Source organism: Schistocerca cancellata, chromosome 2 (genome assembly GCF_023864275.1).
Source record: "Schistocerca cancellata isolate TAMUIC-IGC-003103 chromosome 2, iqSchCanc2.1, whole genome shotgun sequence".
NCBI lineage: Eukaryota > Metazoa > Arthropoda > Insecta > Orthoptera > Acrididae > Schistocerca > Schistocerca cancellata.
The window spans coordinates 661,602,789-661,629,338 of NC_064627.1; the positions used below are offsets into that span (position 1 = coordinate 661,602,789).

Sequence of the window (26,550 nt, forward strand, 5' to 3'; positions counted from 1 at the left end):
CCTGAAACTGTCCTTCCGGATTTCAATATCTCTATTTGCAGAACATCTGTGAAACAATTAGATCAGTTCTACTATCTAGGAAGTATATTATCAACTAACTGCTCGTCGGAAAAGGACGTGGAGAGTAGGATGCATGCCGCGCATTTTGCTTTTCGACATCTCCTTCATCGGGTCTTGCTGAATAAAGATCTGACACTATGCACCGAACTGATGGAGTATCGAGCAGTTGTTTCTACTGTGCCCTATGGTTGCGAAACCTGGCCACTATGTCGCCGTAATCTTAAGAAATTAGAACGCTTCAACCAACAAGAGCTTAGACGTATTACGAACATCAAGTGGGATCACTTCGTATCAAACACTACAGTTCTTGCGAAGGCAGAGGTGTATAGTATAGAAGCCACCGTTATTGGTCACCATCTCAGATGGATTGGGCAGGTCCAGCGGATGAAAAACAACAGACTTTCTCCACAAATTTTATATTGTGAGCAGAAGCCCCCATCTACTACATCTACATTTATACTCCGCAAGCCACCCAACGGTGTGTGGCGGAGGGCACTTTACGTGCCACTGTCATTACCTCCCTTTCCTGTTCCAGTCGCGTATGGTTCGCGGGAAGAACGACTGTCTGAAAGCCTCTGTGCGCGCTCTAATCACTCTAATTTTACATTCGTGATCTCCTCGGGAGGTATAAGTAGGGGGAAGCAATATATTCGATACCTCATCCAGAAACGCACCCTCCCGAAACCTGGCGAGCAAGCTACACCGCAATGCAGAGCGCCTCTCTTGCAGAGTCTGCCACTTGAGTTTGTTAAACATCTCCGTAACGCTGGCGTTCCTCTGAAGGGCTAAAAGGACCAGTTCAAGAAAACCCTAAGGAATCTAAACACTGGCCCAAGTACTAGGTGCGCTGCAGCAGTAGATCGTAAACACTGGCGCACAGCTACTTCAGATGCTGTCTTACATTTTGCGCAGGAACGTCAGAGGCAGGAAATTAAAAAAAAAAAAAAAAGTCACAGACGCAAACTTCTAGAGGACAGGCACACTCTCCGCCTTTGATCATGTGGAATGCATGTGGCCGCATGTTTCATGTCAGGACAGGTCTCCTGAGACATCATAGGCATCTCCATACCCGAACTGCGATGAAATAATAGAAATACAGTAGAGAAATGAAAATTCGTATACTGTGGCAGCCGACGACGACATTTCTTATTTATCTGGTTACCTTCAGCCGGCATTTTAAAGCCACAACTTTTTCCTTTTCTTATCCGCATATCAAATGATGTCCGAATAACTATTTGATGTGAGACTACTCACTTACTACTACAAATATGTGTATACATATTTACAAAATTTCATGCAAATAAGGAAAGTAGGCAGAGTCTAGTTACCTCGGGCTATTCAAAATTCCTCACGTTCTTCAACATTTAGTCAGAAGCATCTGTGTAGCATACTAAGCATTATAATATTATTTACTAATTGATAATAATTCAAAAGTTTCTTATCACCTACTATATATAGGGCTGAAGGTTAGATTACCCAACCAGGGTAACTCTACATTATTTTATCAGATCATTTTGAGGTAAAGACTTTCATTAAGATATGGTCATTTTACGTTTATAGCATAGAGTTATATGGTTTTATTCTTCTAGGCAGAGTACATCTCCTTGTCATCGACTTTAAGAACTAAAATGTCTTTAGTTTCTAGTTACATTATTAATAGAAATACACTACTGGCCATTAAAATTGTTTCACCAAGAAGGAATGCAGATGATAAACGGGTATTCATTGGACAAACATATTATACTGTAACTGACATGAGATTACATTTTCACGCGATTTGGGTGCATAGATCCTGAGAAATCAGTACCCAGAACAACCAGCTCTGGCCTTAATAACGGCCTTGATACGCCTGGACATTGAGTCAAACAGAGCTTGGATGGCGTGTACAGGTACAGCTGCCCGTGCAGCTTCAACACGATACTACAGTTCATCAAGAGTAGTGACTGGCGTATTGTGACGAGCCAGTTGCTCGGCCACCATTGACCAGACGTTTTCAATTGTGAGAGATCTGGAGAATGTACTGGCCAGGGCAGCAGTCGAACATTTTCTGCATCCAGAAAGGCCCATACAGGACCTGCAACATGCGGTCGTACATTATCCTGCTGAAATGTAGGGATCGAATGAAGGGTAGAGCCACGGGTCGTAACACATCTGAAATTGAACGTCCACTGTTCAAAGTGCCGTCAATACGAACAGGAGGTGACCAAGACGTGTGACCAATGGCACCCCATACCACCACGCCAGGTGATACGCCAGTATGGCGATGACGAATACACGCTTCCAATGTGCGTTCACCGCGATGTAGCTAAACACGGATGCGACCATCATGGTGCTGTAAACAGAACCTGGATTCATCCGAAAAAATGACGTTTTGCCATTCGTGCACCCAGGTTCGTCGTTGAGTACACCATCGCAGGCGCTCCTGTCAAGGGTAACCGCAGCCATGGTCTCCGAGCTGATAGTCCATGCTGCTGCAAACGTCGGCGAACTGTTCGTGCAGATAGTTGTCTTGCAAACGTCCCCATCTGTTGACTCAGGGACCGAGACGTGGCTGCACGATCCGTTACACCCATGCGGATAAGATGCCTGTCATATCGACTGCTAGTAATACGAGGCCGTTGGGATCCACCACGGCTTTCCGTATTACCCTCCTGAACCCACCGATTCCATATTCTGCTAACAGTCATTGGATCTCGACCAACGCGAGCAGCAATATCGCGATACCATAAACCGCAATCGCGATAGGCTACAATCCGAACTTTATCAAAGTCGGAAACGTGACGGTACACATTTCTCCTCCTTACACGAGGCATCAAAACAACGTTTCACCGGGCAACGCCCCGGTAGCTGAGTGGTCAGCGTGACAGACTGTCATTCCTAAGGGCCCGGGTTCGATTCCCGGCTGGGTCGGAGATTTTCTCCGCTCAGGGACTGGGTGTTGTGTTGTCCTAATCATCATCATTTCATCCCCATCGACGCGCAGGTCGCCGAAGTGGCGTCAAATCTAAAGACCTGCACCAGGCGAACGGTCTACCCGACGGGAGGCCCTAGCCACACGACATTTCCATTTTACCGGGCAACGCCGGTCAACAGCTGTTTGTGTATGGGAAATCGGTTGGAAACTTTCCTCATATCAGCACGTTGTAGGTGTCGCCACTGGTGCCAACCTTGTGTGAATGCTCTGAAAAGCTAATCATTTCATATCTTCTTCCTGTCGGTTAAATTTCGCGTCTGTAGCACGTCATCTTCGTGGTGTAGCAATTTTAATGGCCAGTAGTGTAGTTTGTTGTCAGGGTTCGTTACAAACGCTTTTATACCTTCCACACATTGACGTGAGGAAGTCAGTTATACGTTAGAGAAAGAGATTCTTATATCACTACAAGATCGCGTCCCGTTAATTACATTACTCCCACTGTACTTGGTTCAGTAGTTTTATTATTACGTGATAAGAAGCTTGCTTGTATCTGTAGTATAGAAATGAACAATGCTTGAAATTTTTTGATCAAGGCTTCAGACTAGAGTATTCACATTTATTCTGTCTGTTGACACAGTTAAACTTAGATTTTTTTTTTTTGAGTCATCAGTCTTCGGACTAATTTGATGCGAACTTCCAAGAATTACTCTCCTGTGACAACCTCTTCATCACAGAGTAATACTTGCAATCTACGTACGGAAAGATATAGGTGTTCATTGTTTCCGCCCGCTATACGAGACTGGAATAATAGAGAATTGTGAAGGTGGTTCGATGAACCCTCTACCAGGCACTTAAATGTGATTTGCAGAGTATCCATGTAGATGTAGCTGTAGATGTACGTCCTCAGTTATCTGCTGTATATATTCCCATCCCTAACTTCCTCTATATTTTTTGCCGTTACAGCTCCCTCTGGTACCATAGAAATTATTCCCTGGTGTCTTAACACATGTCCTATCGTCATGTCCCTTCTCCTTGTCAGTGTTTTCCACGTATTCCTTTCCTCTCCGACTCTGCGCAAAATCTTGTTATTTCTTAACTTACCAGTCCACCTTATTTTCAACAATCGTCTGTAGATCCTTATGGGCGTTTTTTAACCCATTGGTTATTCATTCAGACCTCTGAGACCGCTAGTGTTTATATTTTAGGTAACATAGATAGATAACGTTACTTATTGTACACGAGACTGTATCTGTTTTATTACATACTCATTGCATAAAAACTTTTATACACCCGTTTTCATGTTCATTCGATTAAATTCCATTCCTTATGGCAGGTCGATCCATTCATCCCTTCCAAATAATCCACACTCTCGTCCAATTTGCACCTAAATATTTGTTTGGGCCGTGTCGTTTGACCCCGGTTCCCTTTTACAAACTTATTCTAAAAATTACAGTGGTCGTATATCTATCCTTCCTCGTCACAAGTATGTACCTGGTGAATAACAGCAACTAGCCGTCAACTAGCTGACCACTCAGCTACCACGGCGGACATTCATGAAGTAGAACATAGGTAAAGCATCTCAGAGGCAACCTAGGGCATTATTAATTTCATAAAATAATATTCATTTAGTAAATTGAAATGCCGTGTGGCTAGGGCCTCCCGTCGGGTAGACCGTTCGCCTGGTGCAAGTCTTTAGATTTGACGCCACTGCGGCGACTTGGGTGTCGATAAGGATGAAATGATGATCAGAAGGACAACACAACACGCAGTCCCTGAGCGGGGAAAAGTTTCCGACCCAGCCGGGAATCGACTCCGGTCCGTTAGGTATGACATTTCGTAACGCTGACCACTCAGCTACCAGGGCGGACATTCATGAAGTAGAACATAGGTAAAGCATCTCAGAGGCAACCTAGGGCGTTATTAATTTCATAAAAGTAAGACAATACCTGTTGACTTATTTTGCCTTGGTTCAGCCATTATTTGAAAGCATTCAGAGGTGCGTAACTGAACAATAAATGAATATAACCTCATATAAAGGATTATAACTTCTGAGCCCGTTGTTTATTTTCTAATTTTGTACTGGTTGAAAGTATTTTTTTAAGATCTCTGTGCGAAAACTGTCCTTTAATCTTTTTGGTAGTGGGGTATTCCACCAAGTAACAGAATTAGAATTAAATTGCCTCCACCCATTCTTGTGATCTGTTGTTTTAGTAACGTGCCATAGCATGTGTAAGATATCAAGCTCAGTGTATTGAGTCATAATGGGGAGGACGGTAACCCTTTGGGTTTCCGTCAGTTTTATTTTATTGCTGCAAGGCGGACAGCGCATGCGTGTCGAGTGTATCACAGCGGCCGCGTCAGCCCTTGCGTCAGCGCGACGTCTCCGCCTTGTGAGATTGCGCGGCAACAAAACTTTACATGAAACCGCGAGAAATAACTCGCATCGCAACTGTTGTACGTTTTGTCACTACCATCATTGCTGCTTGTCATAAAGGTGGACGTCTGAAATCGTTTGTATCTGAGTAGACTGTTGTCTACCGGAATGACAGCAAAAGATAGCTCTGACCCCATATTCCTTGTCATATGGTTTTGTGGCAACAGTTTAAGTTTCAACAATAACATCCACAGCAAGATTCTCGTCTGCAGACCGCCACGCAATGTCAGTTGTCCAGATACCGAGTTATTTAAATTTTCAGAGTCGAATTCGCCTTCTGGTATCTAATTAGACTCATTTTTTTGACAGAGTAAGCCGCTGTTATTATATTTATCTTTTGTACTACCTAGATTTCGGCTTTTACGTCATTATCAAAAACAATGCTAAAAGTTGTTAGACCATTATTAAATCATATTTGTTAAGGCAGTCCTAAGTAGGTAAACATGACAAACACATGTCTGTAAGCCATCATTCTAAGTTGCTCACGGGTTATCACCATATTAACGGGCAATACAGTTTGTACAATCTGTTACTTATCGTAATGCAGTGCGCCGATAAACCACTCAGAGATGATATTTGCGCACAGTGTATCATCGCAGCCATGGAGGTAAGAATAAGGGGAGATGGCGCTACGTATCCCAGCCGTACTACGTTTTGAACCGTGGGGGCGTGGCTCGCTGCCATGACACACTGACCAAAACATTGCCAGTGTGCTATAGCGCTGCGTGTATTACAGTCGCTAATTGCACTATAGACGCATGTAACGTTATCAGATTGGTTGTTTCAAAGTTTTTGTTTAAAATAAAATCTCGTAAAGGCGAAATTCCGCGTTTCTTCTGATTAAAAATAGTTTTTAATGTAATATTACGAATAGCTAGTCTTCAACGTAAACGATACAGTTTTGTTAATTCAGTAATAAACGTGTATCACAAACTAAATAATAGAAACTGGAAACTAAGTTAGCTATACCCTCCCTCCAAAGCCCCATAAATACATCTTGTTTGTAATACGTACTGGAACATTTCAGTTACGTTACACTATTGGGAAACACTGTTCATTACCACCAATATTTACTGAAATACGGTACATAGAATGGCAAATCTACACAGTGTCCTGTTTAGGCCTATACTTTACGCCAGTTAATGTAGTGTTAGCTTTTAATTTGGTACATGATGAAGACAAAGTGAGTTACTCAACACTTCGATTATCGACGATACGTACATATTATACAGAAACGTGAACTTGAAAACTAAGAATTTAGTTCTTTGAATTAACATACCTTTTGCAAATGTTTTGGGTGTGTAGGGAAAACTGATGGTACAGCATTTTCTCGGAGCCTTACTGTTGAAAGGGAAGTTCGGTCTATGTCCTCTTTTCGGAAATGCTGAGAACATATAGTGCTCCATTTAGACGCACGCCAATTCTTCCTCCTCACGGCATTCTCCCACAGAGCTTTCCGACTTTCATTTTTAGGAAATCTAAAATCATACAGGAGAAAAACACGCTATAGTACAAGTACCGATGTAGTACACGTTCATTCACAATGAAGTTGTAAAATCACACTTAACGAGACAACTTACACATGAAATGTTATTCCCTTCGATTTCGCGTCACAATCAGAACGATTCGTACATCCGAACACCACACAAGTCACCATAATAGCGCAAAATCCTTCCAAAAGCGAGCGACAAGCCTATGCACACAAGCTTACAGCAGCAATGTTTTGGTCGGATTGAGATGGCTACCCTCGGCTTCACATAGCTTCGCAGCTGTGACGTCACGGCGTCTCCCTCTATTCTTACCTCCATGATCGCAGCTAAGCAGACTTTCTTTGGAAAACAAATGCTAATCGCTGCTACAAGCTGCGCACGTCTACTTATGCTTATATGCCTTCTTTTAGCTATTCTACCAAAGCTTGCAATTACATAGAACTGCGAAGTTTTCAAATGACTACTTTTTATTTTAATTTAGAAGCCTCACATAAACAATTTTCCAGCTACAGAAAGCAGAATTGTGAGGAATGAATGTGATAGTGCCTTACCTCGTGTTGTAGTCGTTATCAATTATGTCTATGTAGGAATTTACCAGTTTCATTTGATATCTTGCTGTTTTATACCTGTTCATTTGATTCTACCGGTTTTGAGGCATAAATTCTTTTCATTTATACAAAAGGTTTTTAGTCATTCAAAAAATCATAAACTGGTTTTTCGACATCGCACATGAAAAGTAGCAGACAGTCATTAAAACGTACATATTTTGAAATAAAATTACATATGCAGCATATTAATCATCTATTTTACTAGTCCTAATTGGATAGTCGAACTGACGACGAATGGAAATATTAATTTGCACTAAATATTACGTACTTCGACAACAATTGGCTTGGTTTCTTATTTTCACGACCGTGTCAGCTTCGAATCTCTCAAGTGCGCCAGTATTGTCCGCACTAGCAAATAGGACTTCGAAAATTAAAAAGCAAGCAGGTTCTGAACAATTACCACAGTTCGTAGCGACCTCAGTGAGGTAGCCTTAAGGGTGACTAAACAGACGCCATGCAAGCCGATTATTCGCCTTCATACAATCAAACTTACCCGCACCTCTACTGTAAAACATGTCAATATGTACCAAGGCTATTAGTTGTACAAAATAAAATAGCATGAGACAAGGCTTAAATAAAATGTGTATTATTCTTATTGAACGAAACTTAACATTGATACCTAAGTCTTAAGAAATCTCAGCTAGGAGGAATAAAAGTGAAGTGAGAAGTAATAAGTGAAGTATGTCAAAGACGGACATTGTTTTACAACGATAACGTTTTCTGAACTGCTTACTCCAGATTTTACACATTATGACTATATTTCTCATATAAAGGGCTTTTTTCTACATCACAAATAAGACATTTATAGTCAGTACCTGCTCTAAAATAAAATAGGATTACTAAAACAAAAAAGAAAAAGGAGAAAATTACTGATTTGTCGTAATGTGGACGATTCAACCATCCTCTAAGGACATCGTAGGGCTGCACCGAACATGATTTAATCCCATCGGAGTGTAGTGTAACAGCAATTTTTGCTGTGGTGTACAGGGTGGAACCACTTGGGACCATTAAAAACCATTCGACGAAATTTGAACGTAACCCCAAGCAGCAAAGGATGTTAATGCTTTCTCAGCCCTCCTGTTTCATGCCCTGCTGTGGCATGATCAAGGACCTGTGGAACGGTGACATGTGCGTGAATAAAAGCCAAATGGTCACCTCAGACTATCCCCCCACCCCCTCCAGTTCGGCTACATTCTCGGTGCCACCCACGTATATTTTCTGTGCATGTTAAAGCTGTACCTGTCAGAGACTTGGAACCCGCTCAGCTGAGTGGTATCTCGCAGTTGTTCTAGTGCCTGAGGGCAGGCAGCCCCACCTAAGGCGTGTGGAAGGGGGATTTAACTCCATGCAAGGCTACACTTCAGACAAATACTTTATGAAAAGACCTGCAAGCGCTTAATTTTCTATCAGATGTTAACAAAGTCTCCTTTTTCAAACTGCTTTTGTTACTGTCGCGAGTCTGCATTTTGTATGGCCTTTGCTTTGGTCATCGTCAGTTGCTTTGCTGCCTGTGTAGCTAAAGTCATGTATTACTTTCAGTGTGTCGTTTCCTAATCTAATTCACTCAGCTTCGCCTGATTCAACTCGTCTACATTCTATTGCCCTTGTCCTAATTTAGTTGATGCTCATGTTATAATCTTTTTTCGAGTCATTACCTGTTGTGACTGACAATTCGCAATTTTTCACAAACACAACTGTTATTGAGGTAAGTTCACAAGGTTGATGACTGAACAACAAACGAATAAAAGTCCGATTCAGAGACGAACACGTAATCTTCAGCAGTCGAAGTACACGAGGTCGGCATCCAGAGTGAACTGAACTTTGGAGCTGGTTCTAGCCCCTAAATCGCTTTCTCCAGCCAGTCAGGTTTTCGCGTGGTCATACTTCCTGCAGGCCGTGGCTCTAGCTCCCGCTGCAGGAAGTAGTGCTCGGAACGTCTGCTTCCGTCATCTTGTATGTTTACCATGGCGCTTTTGGTACGCCTTGGACATAGACAACCTCGTCCTCTGTGGTGTAATATGGGTTGCCGGCCCAGAGGCGCTACCTTGTCTCTGCCATAAAATTAGCCATTCCATAAAACTGCTCTTCCTAGTTGTTTGCCTTCTCTGACAGAGTTACAGTTTCCTCGGCAAACCTCAAAGTTTTTGCTTCTTCCCCCTGAATTTTAATTCTCTTTCCAAATTTCACCTTGCTTTCCTTGACAGCTTGGTTAATTTGCAAATTGAATAATGCCTGGAGTAGGCTACAGCATTAACTCGCTCCCTTCACAACTATTGCGACCCCTAATGTCTTTGGGCACTTAAAATGTGGTCTGTTTTCCGTACAAGTTGTGAATAACCACTCACTCCCTGTATTGTATCCCTGCTACCTTCAAAATTTCAATGCGTGTATTCCAATCAACATTGTCAAAAGCTTTCTCTAAATGTATGAGTGCTATTAGGTTTAAATGTAGGTTTGTCTTTCTGCACCTGTCTTCTAAGATAAGACATGGGGTCAGTTGTCTTGCTTGTTGCAACATTTTTCCTGAACCAAAAATTGATCTTCTCTAAGACAGATTCCTCCCAATTTTTGCATCCTTCTGTGAATAATTAGTGTTAATATTTTGCAACCACGACTTGTTAAACTGATGGTTAATAGGTTAATAGCCTATTCACACCTGACAGCACTGCCGAAAATACTGATAGAGAAGTACCGGGTAGTTTTTCTGGCTACTCGAGGAGGTCCAGGGCGGGCCATAATAATTGTATGGCAGCGAAACTTGGTAGACACTCTAATGCGTTGACGTGGAACCGATTTACGTTGCAAAAAATTAGTTCGAAATTTGGGCACGAGCTACAAATCTGGAGCTGTACAACAGCTTGTCAAAGTCTCGTCACGACAATTTGTGTTCGTAGAATTTAATAATAAAATCAACATTATGCCTTTTTCACTTGTTTGACCTTTTCTGCCCACATCCCATAACTAATCAATTAGAAACGGAAACAACATTTTTTTTCTAGCACAGGACAATATTATGGAAATGGAAGAGGATGTAGATGAAGATGAAATGGGAGATACGATACTGCGTGAAGAGTCTGACAGAGCACTGAAAGACCAGAGTCGAAACAAGGCCCTGGGAGTAGACAACATTCCATTGGAACTACTGACACCCTTGGGAGAGCCAGTCCTGACAGAACTCTACCATCGGGTGAGCAAGATGTATGAGACAGGCGAAATACCCTCAGACTTCAAGAAGAATATAATAATTTCAATTCCAAAGAAAGCAGGTGTTGACAGATGTGAAAATTACCGAACTATCAGTTTAATAAGTCACGGCTGCAAAATACTAACGCGAATTCTCTACAGACGAATGGAAAAACTGGTAGAAGCCGACCTCGGGGAAGATCAGCTTGGATTCCGTAGAAATGTTGGAACACGTGAGGCAATACTGACCCTACGACTTGTCTTAGAAAATAGATTAAGGAAAGGCAAACCTACATTTGTAGCATTTCTAGACTTAGAGAAAGCTTTTGACAATGTTGTCTGGAATACTCTCTTTCAAATTCTGAAGTGGGAGGGGTAAAATACAGGGAGCGAAAGGCTATTTACAATTTGCACAGAAACCAGATGGTAGTTATAAGAGTCGAGGGGCACGAAAGGGAGGCAGTGGTTGGGAAGGGAGTGAGACAGGGTTGTTGCCTCTCTCCGATGTTATTCAATCTGTATATTGAGCAAGCAGTAAAGGAAACAAAAGAAATATTCGGAGTAGGTATTAAAATCCATGGAGAAGAACTAAAAGCTTTGGGGTTCGCCGATGACATTGTAATTCTGTCAGAGAGATCAAAGGACTTGGAAGAGCAGTTGAACGGAATTGACAGTGTCTTGAAAGGAAGATATAAGATGAACATCAACAAAAGCAAAACGAGGGTAATGGAATATAGTCTAATTAAGCCAGGTGATGCTGAGGGAATTAGATTAGGAAATGAGACGCTTAAAGTAGTAAAGGAGTTTTGCTATTTGGGGAGCAAAATAACTGATGATGGTCAAAGTAGAGAGGATACAAAATGTAGACTGGCAATGGCAAGGATAGCGTTTCTGAAGAAGAGAAATTTGTGAACATCGATTAGAGATTTAAGCGTGAGGAAGTCGTTTCTGAAAGTATTTGTATGGAGTGTAGCCATGTATGGAAGTGCAACATGGACGATAAATAGTTTGGAGAAGAAGAAAATAGAAGCTTTCGAAATGTGGCGCTACAGAAGAATGCTGAAGATTAGATGGGTAGATCACATAACTAATGAGGAAGTATTGAATAAAATTGAGGAGAAGAGGAGTTTGTGGCACAACTTGACAAGATGAAGGGCCCGGTTGGTAGGACACGTTCTGAGGCAACAAGGGATCACAAATTTAGCATTGGAGGGCAGTGTGGAGGATAAAAATTGTAGAGGGAGACCAAGAGATGAATACACTAAGATTCAGAAGGATGTAGGTTGCAGTAAGTACTTGGAGATGAAGAAGCTTGCACAGGATAGAGTAGCATGGAGAGCTGCATCAAACCAGCCTCAGGATTGAAGACCACAAGAACAACAACAACAACAACAACAACATAAAATATCTGCCAAGATTCGCTGCCATGCGATAATTACAGCTCACGCTGGACCTCTGTGAATAACTGCGCTTTAACTATCACCACCCGTTACATTACTGATTGAAAAGGTGATATTTACGAAATGGGATTCGTAGTTGTCGGACCGTCATTGTGCCGTTTTAGAACGGACGGAGTGGGCAGAGGTTAGTGTGAGGTGTGAGACGTGTGCTTCGGTGTTGCAGAGCTGGAGGCGTCTGCCGGGCTGCCGGACGTGGTGCGGCTGGTGGCGCTGGCGGCGGCGCGCCTCGAGGCGGGCACGGCCTGCGGCGACGACAGCGCCGCCTTCCTGCAGTCGCTGCAAAACTTCACGCTGTGGGCCGTCCAGAGTGAGTACATACAGCGCACTGCGGCAGACAGACACAGACAGACACATGTGTCGCCGGCCTTCGCCGAAACACGCCACCTGGTCCCGCTACTGCCGGCTTTGTTACTGCGCTCGGCCAGACCTGTGTGGGTTGCATTCGCGAACGTGGCGACCTTGTAGATTACCTGTACAGATTTACGGAAATCCAGACGTTACGCGAATTTACGTAAAGGTCAGCTCTCCAGTACCAAAATACTTCTCGCCCGTGTGATCCGGTTGTCTGTTACTAAATCCTGTGCTCCAAGGTTGTAACTGACACGTGGACGAAACGTACCAACTGACCTCTACTGTCTTTGATCACAATATTTTAAAAACACAAGATATTTTTCTGATGTACAACATAGCTGGGCACAAGATGATTAATCTGTTAATGGTTAATCAACGATGTTAACCTTTTGAATAACGTATTAACTTTTAACTTAATTTCAGAAACGTTTAGGTTTCGTTTAACTTTCTTTGAGTCCATTCATTGCTAATTAGGTGCCTAATATTTATGACAAAAATGACGCCTCATTGCCCGCGGGTATCATGATGTGACGGGGTAGGGTCATGTAAGTGTGTGGCTAAGCAGGGGTGCTCACATTTGATGTAAACAATCGAGTTAGAGCGAGATTAACTAGGCGTTGGTTGTTTATCGATGTTTGTTTACTGAGTTCACATTAAGCAACACCTTTTGTTAGTGGATTGTCTACAGAAACTAAATCATGTAATCGGATTCTAGTTTTAACAACAATTTAAAGAGAATCCTAGTCGCTACAGTTTGGAACCACGTGACCGCTACGGTCGCAGGTTCGAATCCTGCCTCGGGCATGGATGTGTGTGATGTCCTTAGGTTAGTTAGGTTTAAGTAGTTCTAGTTCTAGGCGACTCATGACCTAAGCAGTTAAGTCCAATAGTGCTCAGAGCCATTAGTTTGAGAATCATAGTAGTGACATGTCTGTAGAAAGTGAAGTCCAGAGTCTTGTGAAAACGTGGCTGGACTGGACACCAAAGGACTCATTCAACGACGCGGTATTTCTTGAGGGTATAGGTTCTAGTAAATTATTTTATTAAATATGATTCCCCTATAATCTCGAGTCCTGTAGTCAAACGACTTTTTTCAGTGGGGAAAATTTTTTTTCTTCCTAAACTAGTCTAGCTCTTGGAAGACAAGTTTAACGTGTTGATGTTCATGAAGGGGAATATGCACCTTATGTCAGATACTGTCTGATTCTCCTGTATTTTGATTGTCCTATGATTTAACACTGATAACTGAATAATTATTAAACTAAATGATTAAACAGTTTTTGTATTTTTCTTTCATGAGCTTCCTGAACTTTCCCAACCAAAGTATTTTTTATCCAAGCAACGGTAAAAAGTTTACTCAGTTGCTCATTTCACTACACTCACAACATAAAAGTTACTATTGCGAGTTAACTGTTAACGGTTAACTTTAACTGCCAATAAATCTGCTGTAAAATAACGCTTTAACTTTTAACGAAGTTAACTTTTTTTAGCTGCGGATTAATGATTAGCGTAGTTAACTTTTTCATTAACGTTGTCTAGCTATGTGTACAACGAGATATACGAGTCGATTTCTCTGGGACAGTCGCTGGAAGTACTTTTTTCATCGTTTTCTGGCTGGTTTGAAGCGGCTCGACTCAAATTCCTAACCCCTGGCAACGTCTTTATCTCCCAAGGAGATCGTAAGAATTCCATCCCCACTTGCACACCTTGAGTCATGTTGAAAGGATGCGCAGGGCGCAACTAGGAATTCAGTGCATGTAATCAGGCTGATGTAACTATCAGTCGTTTTCTAGAAAATCAAGTTTGAACATTTTTGTCGTGCTTTGATACTTTTTATGGTCCCTAGTTTTCAAGGAGTCTGTAGCCGTGAGCGTAAGATAATAACATCATAAGCGCGAGATCTCTGAATAGAATCTCGCCGCTGGTACTTTCGTTTTTTATTTTTGTTTTCCATTCTCGCTAACAACAGATTATTATTGCCATAATCTTTATCCTAAAAAAAGGGGAATTTTTTTGCTAAGACGATACAGAAGGATTTTCAATCAAATCAATACAGTTATTTAATGTGTTGTTTTATCTACATTTGTGATGCGTATAATATGCAACCCACAGAGAACTGCACCAATCAGGATGCTACTGACCGTATAAACATGGAAAATAATAATTAGTAAAACATACAGCACATGTGTTACGAGTAAATGCCTAATTTTTGCATGTGTATGGTTCTTTCCATGCGTCTACTGCAAAACAAACTTGATGTAAGTTCACAAACGGGTCTCGCTCATCACACAATTTTATGGGGTACGACGTATATCTGTTGCTGGAATTACGTGGGGAAGAAAAGGCGTACCGACAGTTAGATTCGATCCTGAGACATCGCGGTCGCGAAACTAAGAGCTTACTCGCTCGGTTGCGGACCCTTTGAAAATTAGCGATCATATGAAGCACATAAGCAAACAAAAAATTTTCAAACTCGATTTTCTCGAAAAAGGTTGACAACTGTGTCTTCCTGTTTACGCATGTTGAAGTCCTCGTCGAGCTTTGCCCTTCCTGTCAGTATGACTCAAACCGGTGAGGGAAGCTCGTACAGACCTCTTGTCAAAGTAGCGCTCGCACCTGACTTCTTCAGTTATTTGTTGGATATATCGCAATCTCTGCCTTCTCCTACAGTTCCTTGAAATACCGTGGAAGTTACTCCCTGATATCTTAACACATGTCTTATCGTCTTGTCCTTTCATCTTGTTTATGTTTTCTACATCTTCTCTCGTCACCGATTATGCAGACTACCTCCTCGTCTTTTATTTCATTCGTCCACATAATTTTCAACATCCTTGTATAGCACCACATCTCAAACGTTTCCTTTCTTTTCTTTTCTAGTTTTCTCACAGTACATGATCCGCTGTTGTACAGTGTTGTACTCCAAACGTACATTCTCAGAAGTTTCTTCCTCAACTTAAGGCCTATGTTTGATACTAGTAGACTTCTCTTTGCGAGGAATGTCCTCATTGGTTGTGCTGATCTGCTCCCTCCTTGCTTTGTCATCACGCATGATTTGGCTTGGAAGCAAGCAGACTGCCTTCACTTCCTTTGCTTCGTAGATCCAGTAATTACGTTAAACCTACCGCTAATCTCATTTTAGCGGCTACATATTACCTCTCCGGAATTTTGCGCAGACCAAAGGAATTTTCAGCCCGATGGGACATCGCAGATACGTCGTCTATCAGTCACACGGGCTAAATCTCATGAGTAACAGTCGAAGAGTCATGATTAAAAAGGGAAAGGGAAAAGGGAATTCCCACTGTGGTATTCAGCTCTGTTGACGAGGGTGGAGTAGCCACAGTCTCTCTATACGCTTCTTGTTCGAGTGCGTAGAACGCTTTTAGTCGGTCAACTATTACGTGTATTTAGCTGGAGCGGTGTAACAGATAGAAACTGGCTTTGAGGGATAGTATGACTGTTGCTGGAAGTTTATGATACGTATTTGCCTACAGGACATACGAGCTATAAGATGGCATAATTTTTGTCTACTCTTACTTTTGATACCAGTACTGTTTCTACATCAACATCTATACTCTACAAGTCACCATGAAGTGCTTAGTACAGGGTAAATCTGCATATCTGGGTTTCTTCTCGTTCCGTATCTTTGTAGTACCTCTTTATTTCTAACTTTATCTGTTCACTTCGTTTTAACACCTTCCTACAGCATAACATTTTCCAGTTTCTTTTTCGTTGTCTTTACCATGGTGACGATTCACTTCCATGCAATGCTGGGCCCCGAAAGCGTTTTTAGGCATTTTTTACTCCGTTGCACGCCAGTATTTAATACCACTGCAGTGGTTTTATTGATGGAAGTTTTCTTCCCTTTACAAATCCAGTTTGACATATTCCTTGCTTCAGTCACTCAGCGTCATCTTACCCCATAGCTGGGAGGATTACTTCATTCTTCTACTATTTTGTCATTTTGAACTTCCATGTTAGGTAAGGTGCTATTCTCCTTTCTGCTATCTTTGTAATTCATCCCAATTGTTACAGGATTTCGAATACATCATTCCAGTTCACATTGTCAGAGGCTATACCCGGGCCTATGATGATTCTTGTTAATAAACTACCTCTTATTCTGGCATCAGTTTCTTTGTACACTACTAGTATCTCTTTATATCTCGGCTGGCTTAGTTTTAATATCATTGCGGCACATCTCATTTCAAATTATTTCACGCCACAATTGAAAATCTTACCGTTTTCGCTTCCTTGGTTTTCTCGCTCTTCACGCTCCACATTATTACAGCGATACTCTCCATGCGTATAGGCACGTTGTAAGGTTTCTGGCTTATTTTTGGTATTCAAGAAAAGTGATGTACACTCTACTTTCATACGACGCGTCATACTTCACATCTGAACCCTGGATTTTTTTTTTCAAACAGGGGTTTTCAATAATCGATACGTTACGCCATAGTGGTTCTCACTATAGGCAATGTGATCTATGGTTGCTAGCAGCAATGCCATTGCTGCAGAATTCTGATTGTGAGAGAAGCTAGTTTGTGAGTTGGGTGTTGGTCACGATACAGTGCGCTGTAGAAATAACTTGCAAAGCACAGAGATAAAGATACAGAGGATGTTGAATTTTGGAAATATAATTTATTAAAGATTAGTTTGAGAAACGAAGATTTCCTGTTACTGTTGTAGCTGCACTTCTTGCTTGCTCGTAATTTTATGACGTGTTTGGAAAACGGGAAGTTTCAGTAGGAATTTTCTTTATTGGTTTGGGTTAGTTTCATTGTCCAGACGTCATAAAGTTAACAGTTCACATGACTTGCACTCAGGAGTTATAGATTTACCACTCCTTTACCATTTCAGCAATTAATTTCACGACAGAGTCATACTTTTTAATAAGAGGTAATTTTTGTGAAGATGATTGTAATAGCTAAGGAATGATTTTCGTTATTCACAGTATAGTTCTTTAAAAAACGTTAGTCTCCTTTCAGTCGTCAAGCAAACTGAAAACTCTACCACCGTCTCCTCACACAATCTTATCTTTCTGATTATGTGTGTCTACACATTACACTGAGAGGAACACAGTTGTTTAAAAGGGAAGCATGATATGCTTAGAATAGTTACACTCCTTGCAGTGCACTCGATGCTTTTCTTTTATTTAGCTGATTTGCTGCTGCGCTACATATCCATGTGCATCAATTCGAGCAGTACTGAGTTACCGTTGCCACAAATGAGCCATGAATATTCGTTAGCCAATTACATTAGAGTCGAGGTAAGATAATTTACAGTAAGGTGCTGTATTTAAAAATTAATCTGAGAGTCAGATTAGGTAAAGTTCTTATGCAGACAGTTTTATTCTCGCAGTGCAGCTTTACATTTCAAAGTGAGGGTTTGGAAATTTGTTTAATCAGTCTGCGTTCGTAAAATTCTAGGGAATTTTCACAGAAACAATTTTGGTTACTTATTCCTTCAAATTTCGTTTTGTAATTTAATTTAGCATTTTTATTCTGTTAGTCATGTGTGTTGAAACTGCAAGTAACATTGTCTGGCGTAACGCAATGCAGCACTATTCATTGTACTGCATAGCACAGAATTTCACAGGACAGCCTTCATATTGTACGGTTTAGGTTTTGATAGAAATTAATTAAAATACAGTTATATAGTCTCAGATATTTGGCACTTCATCTTTATCAAATTGCATTCAATAATTACACCTCTTGCATTGTTCAGGTGACGACACAGACACACAAAGTTCAAGATAGGAAATCAGTCTATTCCACGTTTACTTCACAACAATGAAATATTTTTACTGAGAAAAGTCACAGCGTCTGTAAGAGTTGATTGTGGGGTCAAATGTGTTCTTACATCCTATAACTAGTGAATGTATTTCTTAACGAATCACTATAAGGAGCCATTTAACTTCTACTTTTTGTGTGTAAATGATGACTTACGTGTCAGTGAAGTGTCATCTGTTGAGAAAAATGCAAATCAAGGGACGTCCCGACCGTAAGCTTGCAACTTGATCATGGAACACTACGTGATTGAAGCAGGTGACACAATCAGGAAACATTAGCGTCCTATTTTGAAGTATATGTGGATAACTTTCCGCTTCCGATGCTCCAAGGTTACGATAAAATACTTTACATGGTTACATAGCAAACTTTGAACTAACGACCTCGAATTGGGAAGATTTCGTTTGGGAGATAAATGGTTGGATTCTCATTTGAGGGTGAGGTGAAGAGCGTGGTGTTACATTTGAAGAAAAGGGTTATTTTGGAAATGCACTTATAATGCGAAAGTTACTTGGATGAAAATAATAGGGGGTATGGTGATACCATGGAATCAAAGCCATGTACACTGGGCGGAAAGAAAGAGAAAGGAGAGGGCTCGTCGATGCCTCGACAGGGCATCTTGTATCAGGAAAGCAAACCACCGGATTCATGCACTGAGGAAATAGTACGAAAAGTTTTTCCGGAAAAGAGATTAGAAGGTATGGGGACATAAAATTTGACGCTGAAGAGGACAGAAAGAGAGAGAGGCTATGGCAAGGAGTAGTGTCTTGGCAGTGGAAGAGGAACTGTACGTGGCTGTGGGTACGGTGGTCTAATGGGATGGGTGGTGGGAATTATGTGAGTGCAGTGGAGTGTCAGCAGATCTGACTAACACTACTGCAGCAGAGTTAATGGGATGAAGTTTACCTGTATCTTTGGGGCGTCTATGGGACCGCACGGGCTACATCTACAGTTAACGAACTGGAGAACGACATTGACATGCTGCCTAAGAAAATGAAGAGTTTTGCAGAGGGAATTTGAGGGTACGGGAATTTCGGAATTAACAGTGAGATATCATTGGGTATTAGGCACTTTTGGAAATGGTAGTCTAAGAATATGGTTCTCGGGGTGATAGCTAGTGTGAATGGGGATTCAGTCGAGCTTTAGGTGAAGAATTTAAAAGCAGGGTCCTTCTCGAGCAGTTTTATGTAAATGGCTGGCAGCTCAAATCAGATTTTGATTTTCCTACTGTGATCTCAAGTTCAAAACTGTTTATCTGAGCAGTGATAATAGAAAAATGGCAGGTAGGCTTGAAATGACGGAAAGGTCTCACTGGGTTGAAAGGTGATACAGAAAGGTGATCTGTGTGATAGGTTTAGGACTGAGTGTTAGCCCCATATGAGTTTTTTTACAACGACATGTAATCTAGGTCTTTTTTATTTTTAGTTTAGTAATTTGGGAAATTCGGGTTCAATGTAGTTGAAGTAAATGTATATGTTTCAAAGAAACGACGAGAGGTGCGGGAGAGAAATTTTTTGTTGTTGGGTGAAGTCTGTGCTTTTGGGATGTAAATTTGATGATGTGTGTGATGTAGAATTTATGTTTCTTAGGCACTTTTCATGGAAGGAAGAGCTGGACGGATCAATTGCCGGTTTTGGCCATATCTTTCTTTCAGATGTTAACTCAGTAATGGCAACCAGTTTTTAAGTTGCTGATTTATTAAGAGATGAAAAAGTTTATAGAGCAACAACTAGTGAGTTGTGTGGCGGCGTTAGAGGGTGAACCTATTATGGTGGGATGCATAAGATAGATGTATGACGGGAAGAAATGAAGATTACAGTTTATCGTCACATCGACGACGAGGCTATTAGAGATGGGATGTAAGATGGCGTTTTATACGTAATGGCCCAAATACCTGCCTCTGGAATAAAAGATAAGAGGCGTTTTCACAACAAAGCTTTCGATTTATTTGATAAGGAAAGTTTACAATCAGCGCATATTACAAGTATTGACACAATCGGTGAGTTAAAGACATACAATGCGAAAACTATTAAAAAAGAGAATGTCTCGGCCAATAATGAAGTGCTTAATGTCTGTAATCTGTGGGGAATACGGAAAAACAAACAGATCGAACGAACCAAAGTCCAAAATGTGAAGATGAGCGCAGTGAGAATGATATGTAGAAGGACGGGGCATTTAGCCAACTTTGTTGATGGTACGTGGACCAAGAAAGTGATAGTGCATATTCCTTTCTGCTTTCTACTATGTAATTCATAACTTGCAATTGGCTCATTGTGCTATATTCATTTTTAAATGAAGCTTATTAGTATGCGCAATTAAAATATGGTTTTTTCTATGCTGTTGTAATTAATTTTAGTGAAAATCTTTTAACGCTTTAGGGGATGAGAGTTAGTGGTCTGAAGTCTTATAAGTCTTGTCTGTCTCCTTTTTTAGAAGTAAGAAAATTACGGAACTGTTTCACTGTTGGAGGCTGTCTTACTCCGCAGACATTCTGAAAACAACTTTGCAGCCTCCATTGTAAAACCATTTCTACTGAAACACTAGCATCCCCAGGCCCTTTTTCGTTCTTCGAACCTACAACTTCATATGGCTTGACTTTCGGTACATTGTTATTGTCGTTATTAGCTGTATATGTGTTTGTGATTCATCTTGGAAAGATTGGACAGCATTGTCTTTGTTACTTGCTACACATTCCCTTTCCTATTCCACTTACAAATGGAACGAGGTAAAAACGACTCTCCATATGCCTCCGTATGACCCAAAATTTCTCATATCTTGTCCTCGCAGTTCTTATGTGAGAAGTACAGTAGAATTGTTCTGTAGTCAGTCTAAAATGTCAGAACTCTAATATTTCTCTATAGTGTTTCGCGGAAAGAGCATAGTCTTCCCTGTGTGATACTTGTGCAATACGAGCATGGGGAGTCGAGATGCTACGTTTTCAAATTAATATGATAATTTTACTCAAAACGTCAGAAGACTTATGAAGGGGTTAAAAAGGTTTCCCATATTCTTACAGGAGATAGTTCTGGTACGAACTAGAAAAATTCTATACAATCTAACAATACCACCACTTGCAAAGTAGGTTAGAAATCAGATTAATAATGTTGCTCACGCAGCATATGTTCGCTTTATCGGGCAACAACAAAGTGATTGACTGTGGATAGTATCGTCAGAATGGAAATAATGAAGTCACTGTAAGAAAGTCATTAATTTTGGCACTTATCTTGAATGGATCCCCACATAAATTTCGTCGAAGTTGTTACGGCTCATCTTGTTGATTCTAGGGTGATTCCACTTTGACTGCTAGAAGGTCCAGATCTGTGTTTTAGCAATATTTGAAGACCTAACAAATGCGTTTTTCAGGAAATTCTTAATGATCGAACAATCTCAGATCAGAACAATGGTATGGTAGAAATAATTTTTGACTTGGTGTTCACGATCCACATTTTTATTAAACTTCTTGTAAATTCACATATACTTCTTCTTAATTGTCGCCTCATCAAGAAAACAGTTTTGTATCAATCTTCATATATTTAATTTTCACTTTAACCAAACACAAGACTTGGCTCTTCTTTTACAAAGCGAAATAACAACTTAACTTCTGCAAAGCGAAACAAAGACTGCTCTGCGTGCATTCGCGCCAAAACGGTTACAAGTAAGTCAAAGATTATGACAGTCTCACAGAAATGAATACACACAAGAACCATATCACTGTAATATATCGATACATCGGAGTACCTATACATTACTGAAACCAAATGTGAATATTGTGACAAAAATATGTCTGTTACTTCGCAGAAAAGTAGTACGATATTACTGGTATCGAGAACTGGGGTTGGAGTGCCGTAATGGTCACGTAAATAAAGAATCATTACAAAAAATATGTCCGGAAACACATAATTATTGCAGTATAGGCCATTTTACTTCTGTCAAGGACGACCAGAATTCATTGGCGCAGGCCGTCCTCCTGCTGCCGTTTATTGCTCCTTTCCTACCGGTTGTGTGCTACTCTATACTTAGTCCTCGGATTTTGATATAAAAGGTGTTTCAAACTACTTTTACAGACTTTGAGGATAGGTTCCTTATATCAAAAAAAGAAAATAATTCATGCCTGAAAATCCTTGGTTTTCGAGTTATTAATGAAAGCTGACAAGTTAGGTGATAAATACTCGAAATGTTTTCCTCTTTCTAAACACTCATGAACTCGTCGATTCATGGACTGTCGCACTCTTTCAAATATTCCCTGACAGTTTCTAAGGATTTTGCAGACTTCCATGACGCACCGATGAAGAGTTTCTGCATAAATCACTTCTTTAAGGTGCTCCCAGGCATAATAATATAAAGGATTGAGCTCGGGGAAACATGCAGGCCATGGAACTGGTCCTCTACCTGCTCATCTGTCGTGGTACATACCAGACAGTGTCTCTCGAGCACTGGGACTGAAATGTGCTGGAGCTTCGTGTGCATGAACCATGTGTTTCTCCTTCGAGAATGAAATTTTCACTCTGCAGCGCAGTGTGCGATCTTCCGAAACTTTCTGGCAGATTAAAACTGTGTGCTGGACCGAGAATCGAATTCGGGACCTTTGCCTTTCGCGGTCAAGTGCTCCACAGCTTTGCTTCCGTTAGTGCTTCATCTCCTACCCTCTAAACTTTACATAAACTGCCCTGTGAAGCTTGCAGGACTAGCACTTCTGAAAGAAAAGGTACCTATTACAGAGATAAGACTTAGCCACAGCCTCGAGGAAATTTCCAAAATGAAATTTCCACTCTGCAGCGGAGTGTGCGCTGATATGAAACTTCTTGGAAGGTTGAAACTGTGTGTACTTGTCTGCGAAAGACAGAGGGCTCGAGTTCGAGTCTCGGTCCGGCACACAGTTTTAATTTTGCAGGAAGTTTCATGTTTATTTACATGGGCACAACTTCTAGAAGGTCTTGGAGGGTGTTCTCGTTGAAGCTGCTGCAGATAGCACCTATAAGACGTGGTGGGAGAACATATGACCCTACTAAACAGTCACCTACAATTCCAGTCCACTCTGTAATCTTCAACTGATGCTGATGTCTAGCCTGTAGTATAGAACGAGGATTGCAAACGGCCTTTACGTGCTGATTGGTGTTAGTCTCTCTCTTCCAAAAACTGAAAATACAAACAATGGATTGACAGTTTGTGCAACAAACCATCGGCGAAAGCTCTCCCGTGGTGGGTGAGACGTAAGGGCCTTGCAAACGCTGAAGATCATACAGATACATGAGTTACACTTGATGTACCCTCTATAATGAACTTGGAGATGTATCACATGTCAGGGCTGCTTGTCTTGCAGTTATACCTGGCTCTTCTGCCGCAGCCCATAGAACGTACTCTTCCTCGTCAGGCCCACGAGCAACACGTGGTAGTCCTCGACAATTAATCTGTGGTGCTACGGATAGTTGCTCAACGACGCAGCGATACACATCATCAAAGGTTGGATGACTCAGCTGTCTTCGATCAGGAAACGCCGTGTCCATTACCATTCGCACGGCCGTACGTAAAAATCATGTCTGCCTGCTCATGAAATGAATATCCTGCCACGCTTGAACGAAACACTTTCAATTAACTCACTGCCTGTAGCGCATGTACACAATGAACACGAAGACTGACGAATGACGAGATTGAACAGGTCTCCCTGGCAATACGACACCATGAATCATAAGGATGCGTAGCTAAATGAGGTAGTTGGATTGTACCTGGAAAGCCGTTGAACGACAACTTTCATTAATGGCTCGAAAACTAAGGATTTTCAGACATACGTTAATATGAACTTCTTTATTGTATTGTGTAAGGAACCTGTCCCCAGTAAAAATATTTTTGAAACCGTCGGTATAATACTTGCAATTGGCTCTTGAAGTAAAAAATGTTCAGAAGTATGTTCCAGCTACTTGAAGACACTGCAGACAGTGCGTCGTTTGCAAGAAAGACAAGGGATCGACATAGACCTCGAGCAGTTCGTACGATGGATATAAAGGGGCGATTGTAACGACGACTAGAAGATCTGGAAACAAGTGTGTGAAGAACTTGAGATTCTGGAGATATAAAACAAGTTCTCGCGTAATAAACGGGTTGCTGCAGCTGCTTTTTCCATTTTGTAGTGATTGCAAGATCGCTATCTATAAGACCACCACGTCAGATTACTCTTCTCTCAATGTGTTCTACGATGGAGCGCTCGAGATTCGCAGGTAACATCTTGCATTTTTTTATGGATGAGACGGGATTCAAAGAGTGTGGAATAATAAATGACAGCAATAAACAAATACGAACAGATGGATATCTTCGAGCGATCATTGAAGAAAGACATCATGTGTCCTTTAGTATCTATGCGTGGGCATGAACTGTGTGCATCAAACTCATAGTGTCATACAGTTTACTGAACAAATTAACAGGTGCAGTTTATCACAAACTTCTTCACAATAAATTCTCTGCATTACTAGAGAACGTTGTCCTTAATGAAGACAGCGGATAGGATCTCTGTTAGAGAAGGCACCACACCATGCACTATTTCTCGTATTGAAGTACCTAATACAAACATTTAGGCCAACACAAACGACTGATTCGTCGAGGCGTGCCTGTAGCATGGCCTCCCCATTCACCTGACCCCTAATCTCTAGATACGTGGACATTTGAAGTGGTGGTGGTGGTGGTTAGTGTTTAACGTCCCGTCGACAACGAGGTCATTAGAGACGGACATTTGAAGTCATTGGTGTATTCCACACCCACCGACAGTATGTACACGTTACAGTAGTGTGTTTCACAGCTAGGTGTGTTCACATGAGTTCGTGATTCTCAGCGAAGGAGGGCTGAAGAATAAATAAGAATGGGTGGAAACTACATTCAGCACCTCCTGTAGGGTGAGTAGAAGCCTGTCATAGTATACGGTATAATGGTTCGTATGTCTACTAGTAGTAGTTTCTGTACATACAATGCTTGACACTGAAACTTCTTCATTTAAATGAGTGTGTCTGTACTAAATTGCAGAATGACTGAGAAGATGAAACATATACGTTATTTGATTATGAAACAGCTGAGTAAAACTGAACGTACTGAGCCTACTTTCTCTTTACTTTTTCTTATCATGTCAACAGTGACCCACAACATTCTAGCGCAACATCGTCATTGACATCTAGTACAAAGGTATATAATTATGAATAATATTCAGTCTCCAAGTCGAACATGTACAGATAGTTAGCCTACGCTAACACTTCAGGCCACTACCCTCCATAAATCCTAACTTCTCACATCTAACATCCATCACTGCTGGCTGTTCCCCTCGAACTGCCAAACAGTACTTCCATCACTGCTGGCGACTAACTTCCAACTGCCCAACAGTACTGGCGATTAACTTCCAACAACGAGTCCGACCAGCCACAGAGTCTCTCACAAAGAAAGCGCAGTCAGAGATCCAATGCAAAGCGCTACACAGCTCTGCCAACACAGAAGCAGCTCACTTACAACACTTGCTAAGAAGCTGACATGGCTGCCCCACATTTGCCACCTAAAACTTACATGTATGCGGAAGCTTAATGCTCTCCGCTTTCTGGCCCACACATCTTGGGGTGCAGACTTTACTGTGCTCTGGTCTTGTCCAGATTAGATTAAGGTAGTCAGGTTTATGGATCAGCAGATCCTTCCACTTTGAAACTCCTTGACTCTGTCCATCATTGTGGAGTGCGTCTGGCTGTTGGTGCCTTTCGCACTAGTCCTGTTGACAGTCTCCTCACAGACATGGGGATTCCTTCTCTAAACGTCCGACAGAGTCAGCTCCTTGTTTCTTACGCAATCGCCATTCGCCAATTCCCTGACCATCCTGTGTACCCTGTGCTCTTCGCCAACGAGGGATGCCTCCCTCCAACACCTGCTCACAGGTGGGATTGCCAGTTGGCATCCATCTCACTTCTCTCCGTCAGGATCTCCATCTCCACTCATTGCACTGCACCCCATGTCTTTCGTCCCATACGCCCCCTTGGATCGTGTCTAGACTACGGGTTAGGACCAATCTATTCCAGGGTGTCCGTAGCTCGTGGTCTTGCGGTAGCGTTCTCGCTTCCCGCGCACGAGGTCCCGGGTTCGATTCCCGGCGGGGTTAGGGATTTTCTCTGCCTCGAGATGACTGGGTTTCTTTCATCATCATTGACTCGCAAGTCGCCGAAGTGGCGTCAGCTAAAAAGGACTTGTAATACGGCGGCCGAACAACCCCGAATGGAGTCTCCCGGCCAACAATGCCATACGATCATTTC

General features: G+C 41.6%; 1 protein-coding gene across 1 annotated transcript in view; it reads left to right on the forward strand.

Annotated features, from left to right (window-relative positions):
* LOC126162354 (nose resistant to fluoxetine protein 6-like) overlaps positions 1-26,550 on the forward strand; it is a 346,588-nt gene that overhangs the window by 75,807 nt on the left and 244,231 nt on the right. Inside the window, exon 2 of the mRNA XM_049918807.1 lies at positions 12,313-12,456. Coding sequence (XP_049774764.1) covers positions 12,313-12,456 — 144 coding nt within the window. The remainder of the gene's footprint in view (positions 1-12,312; positions 12,457-26,550) is intronic.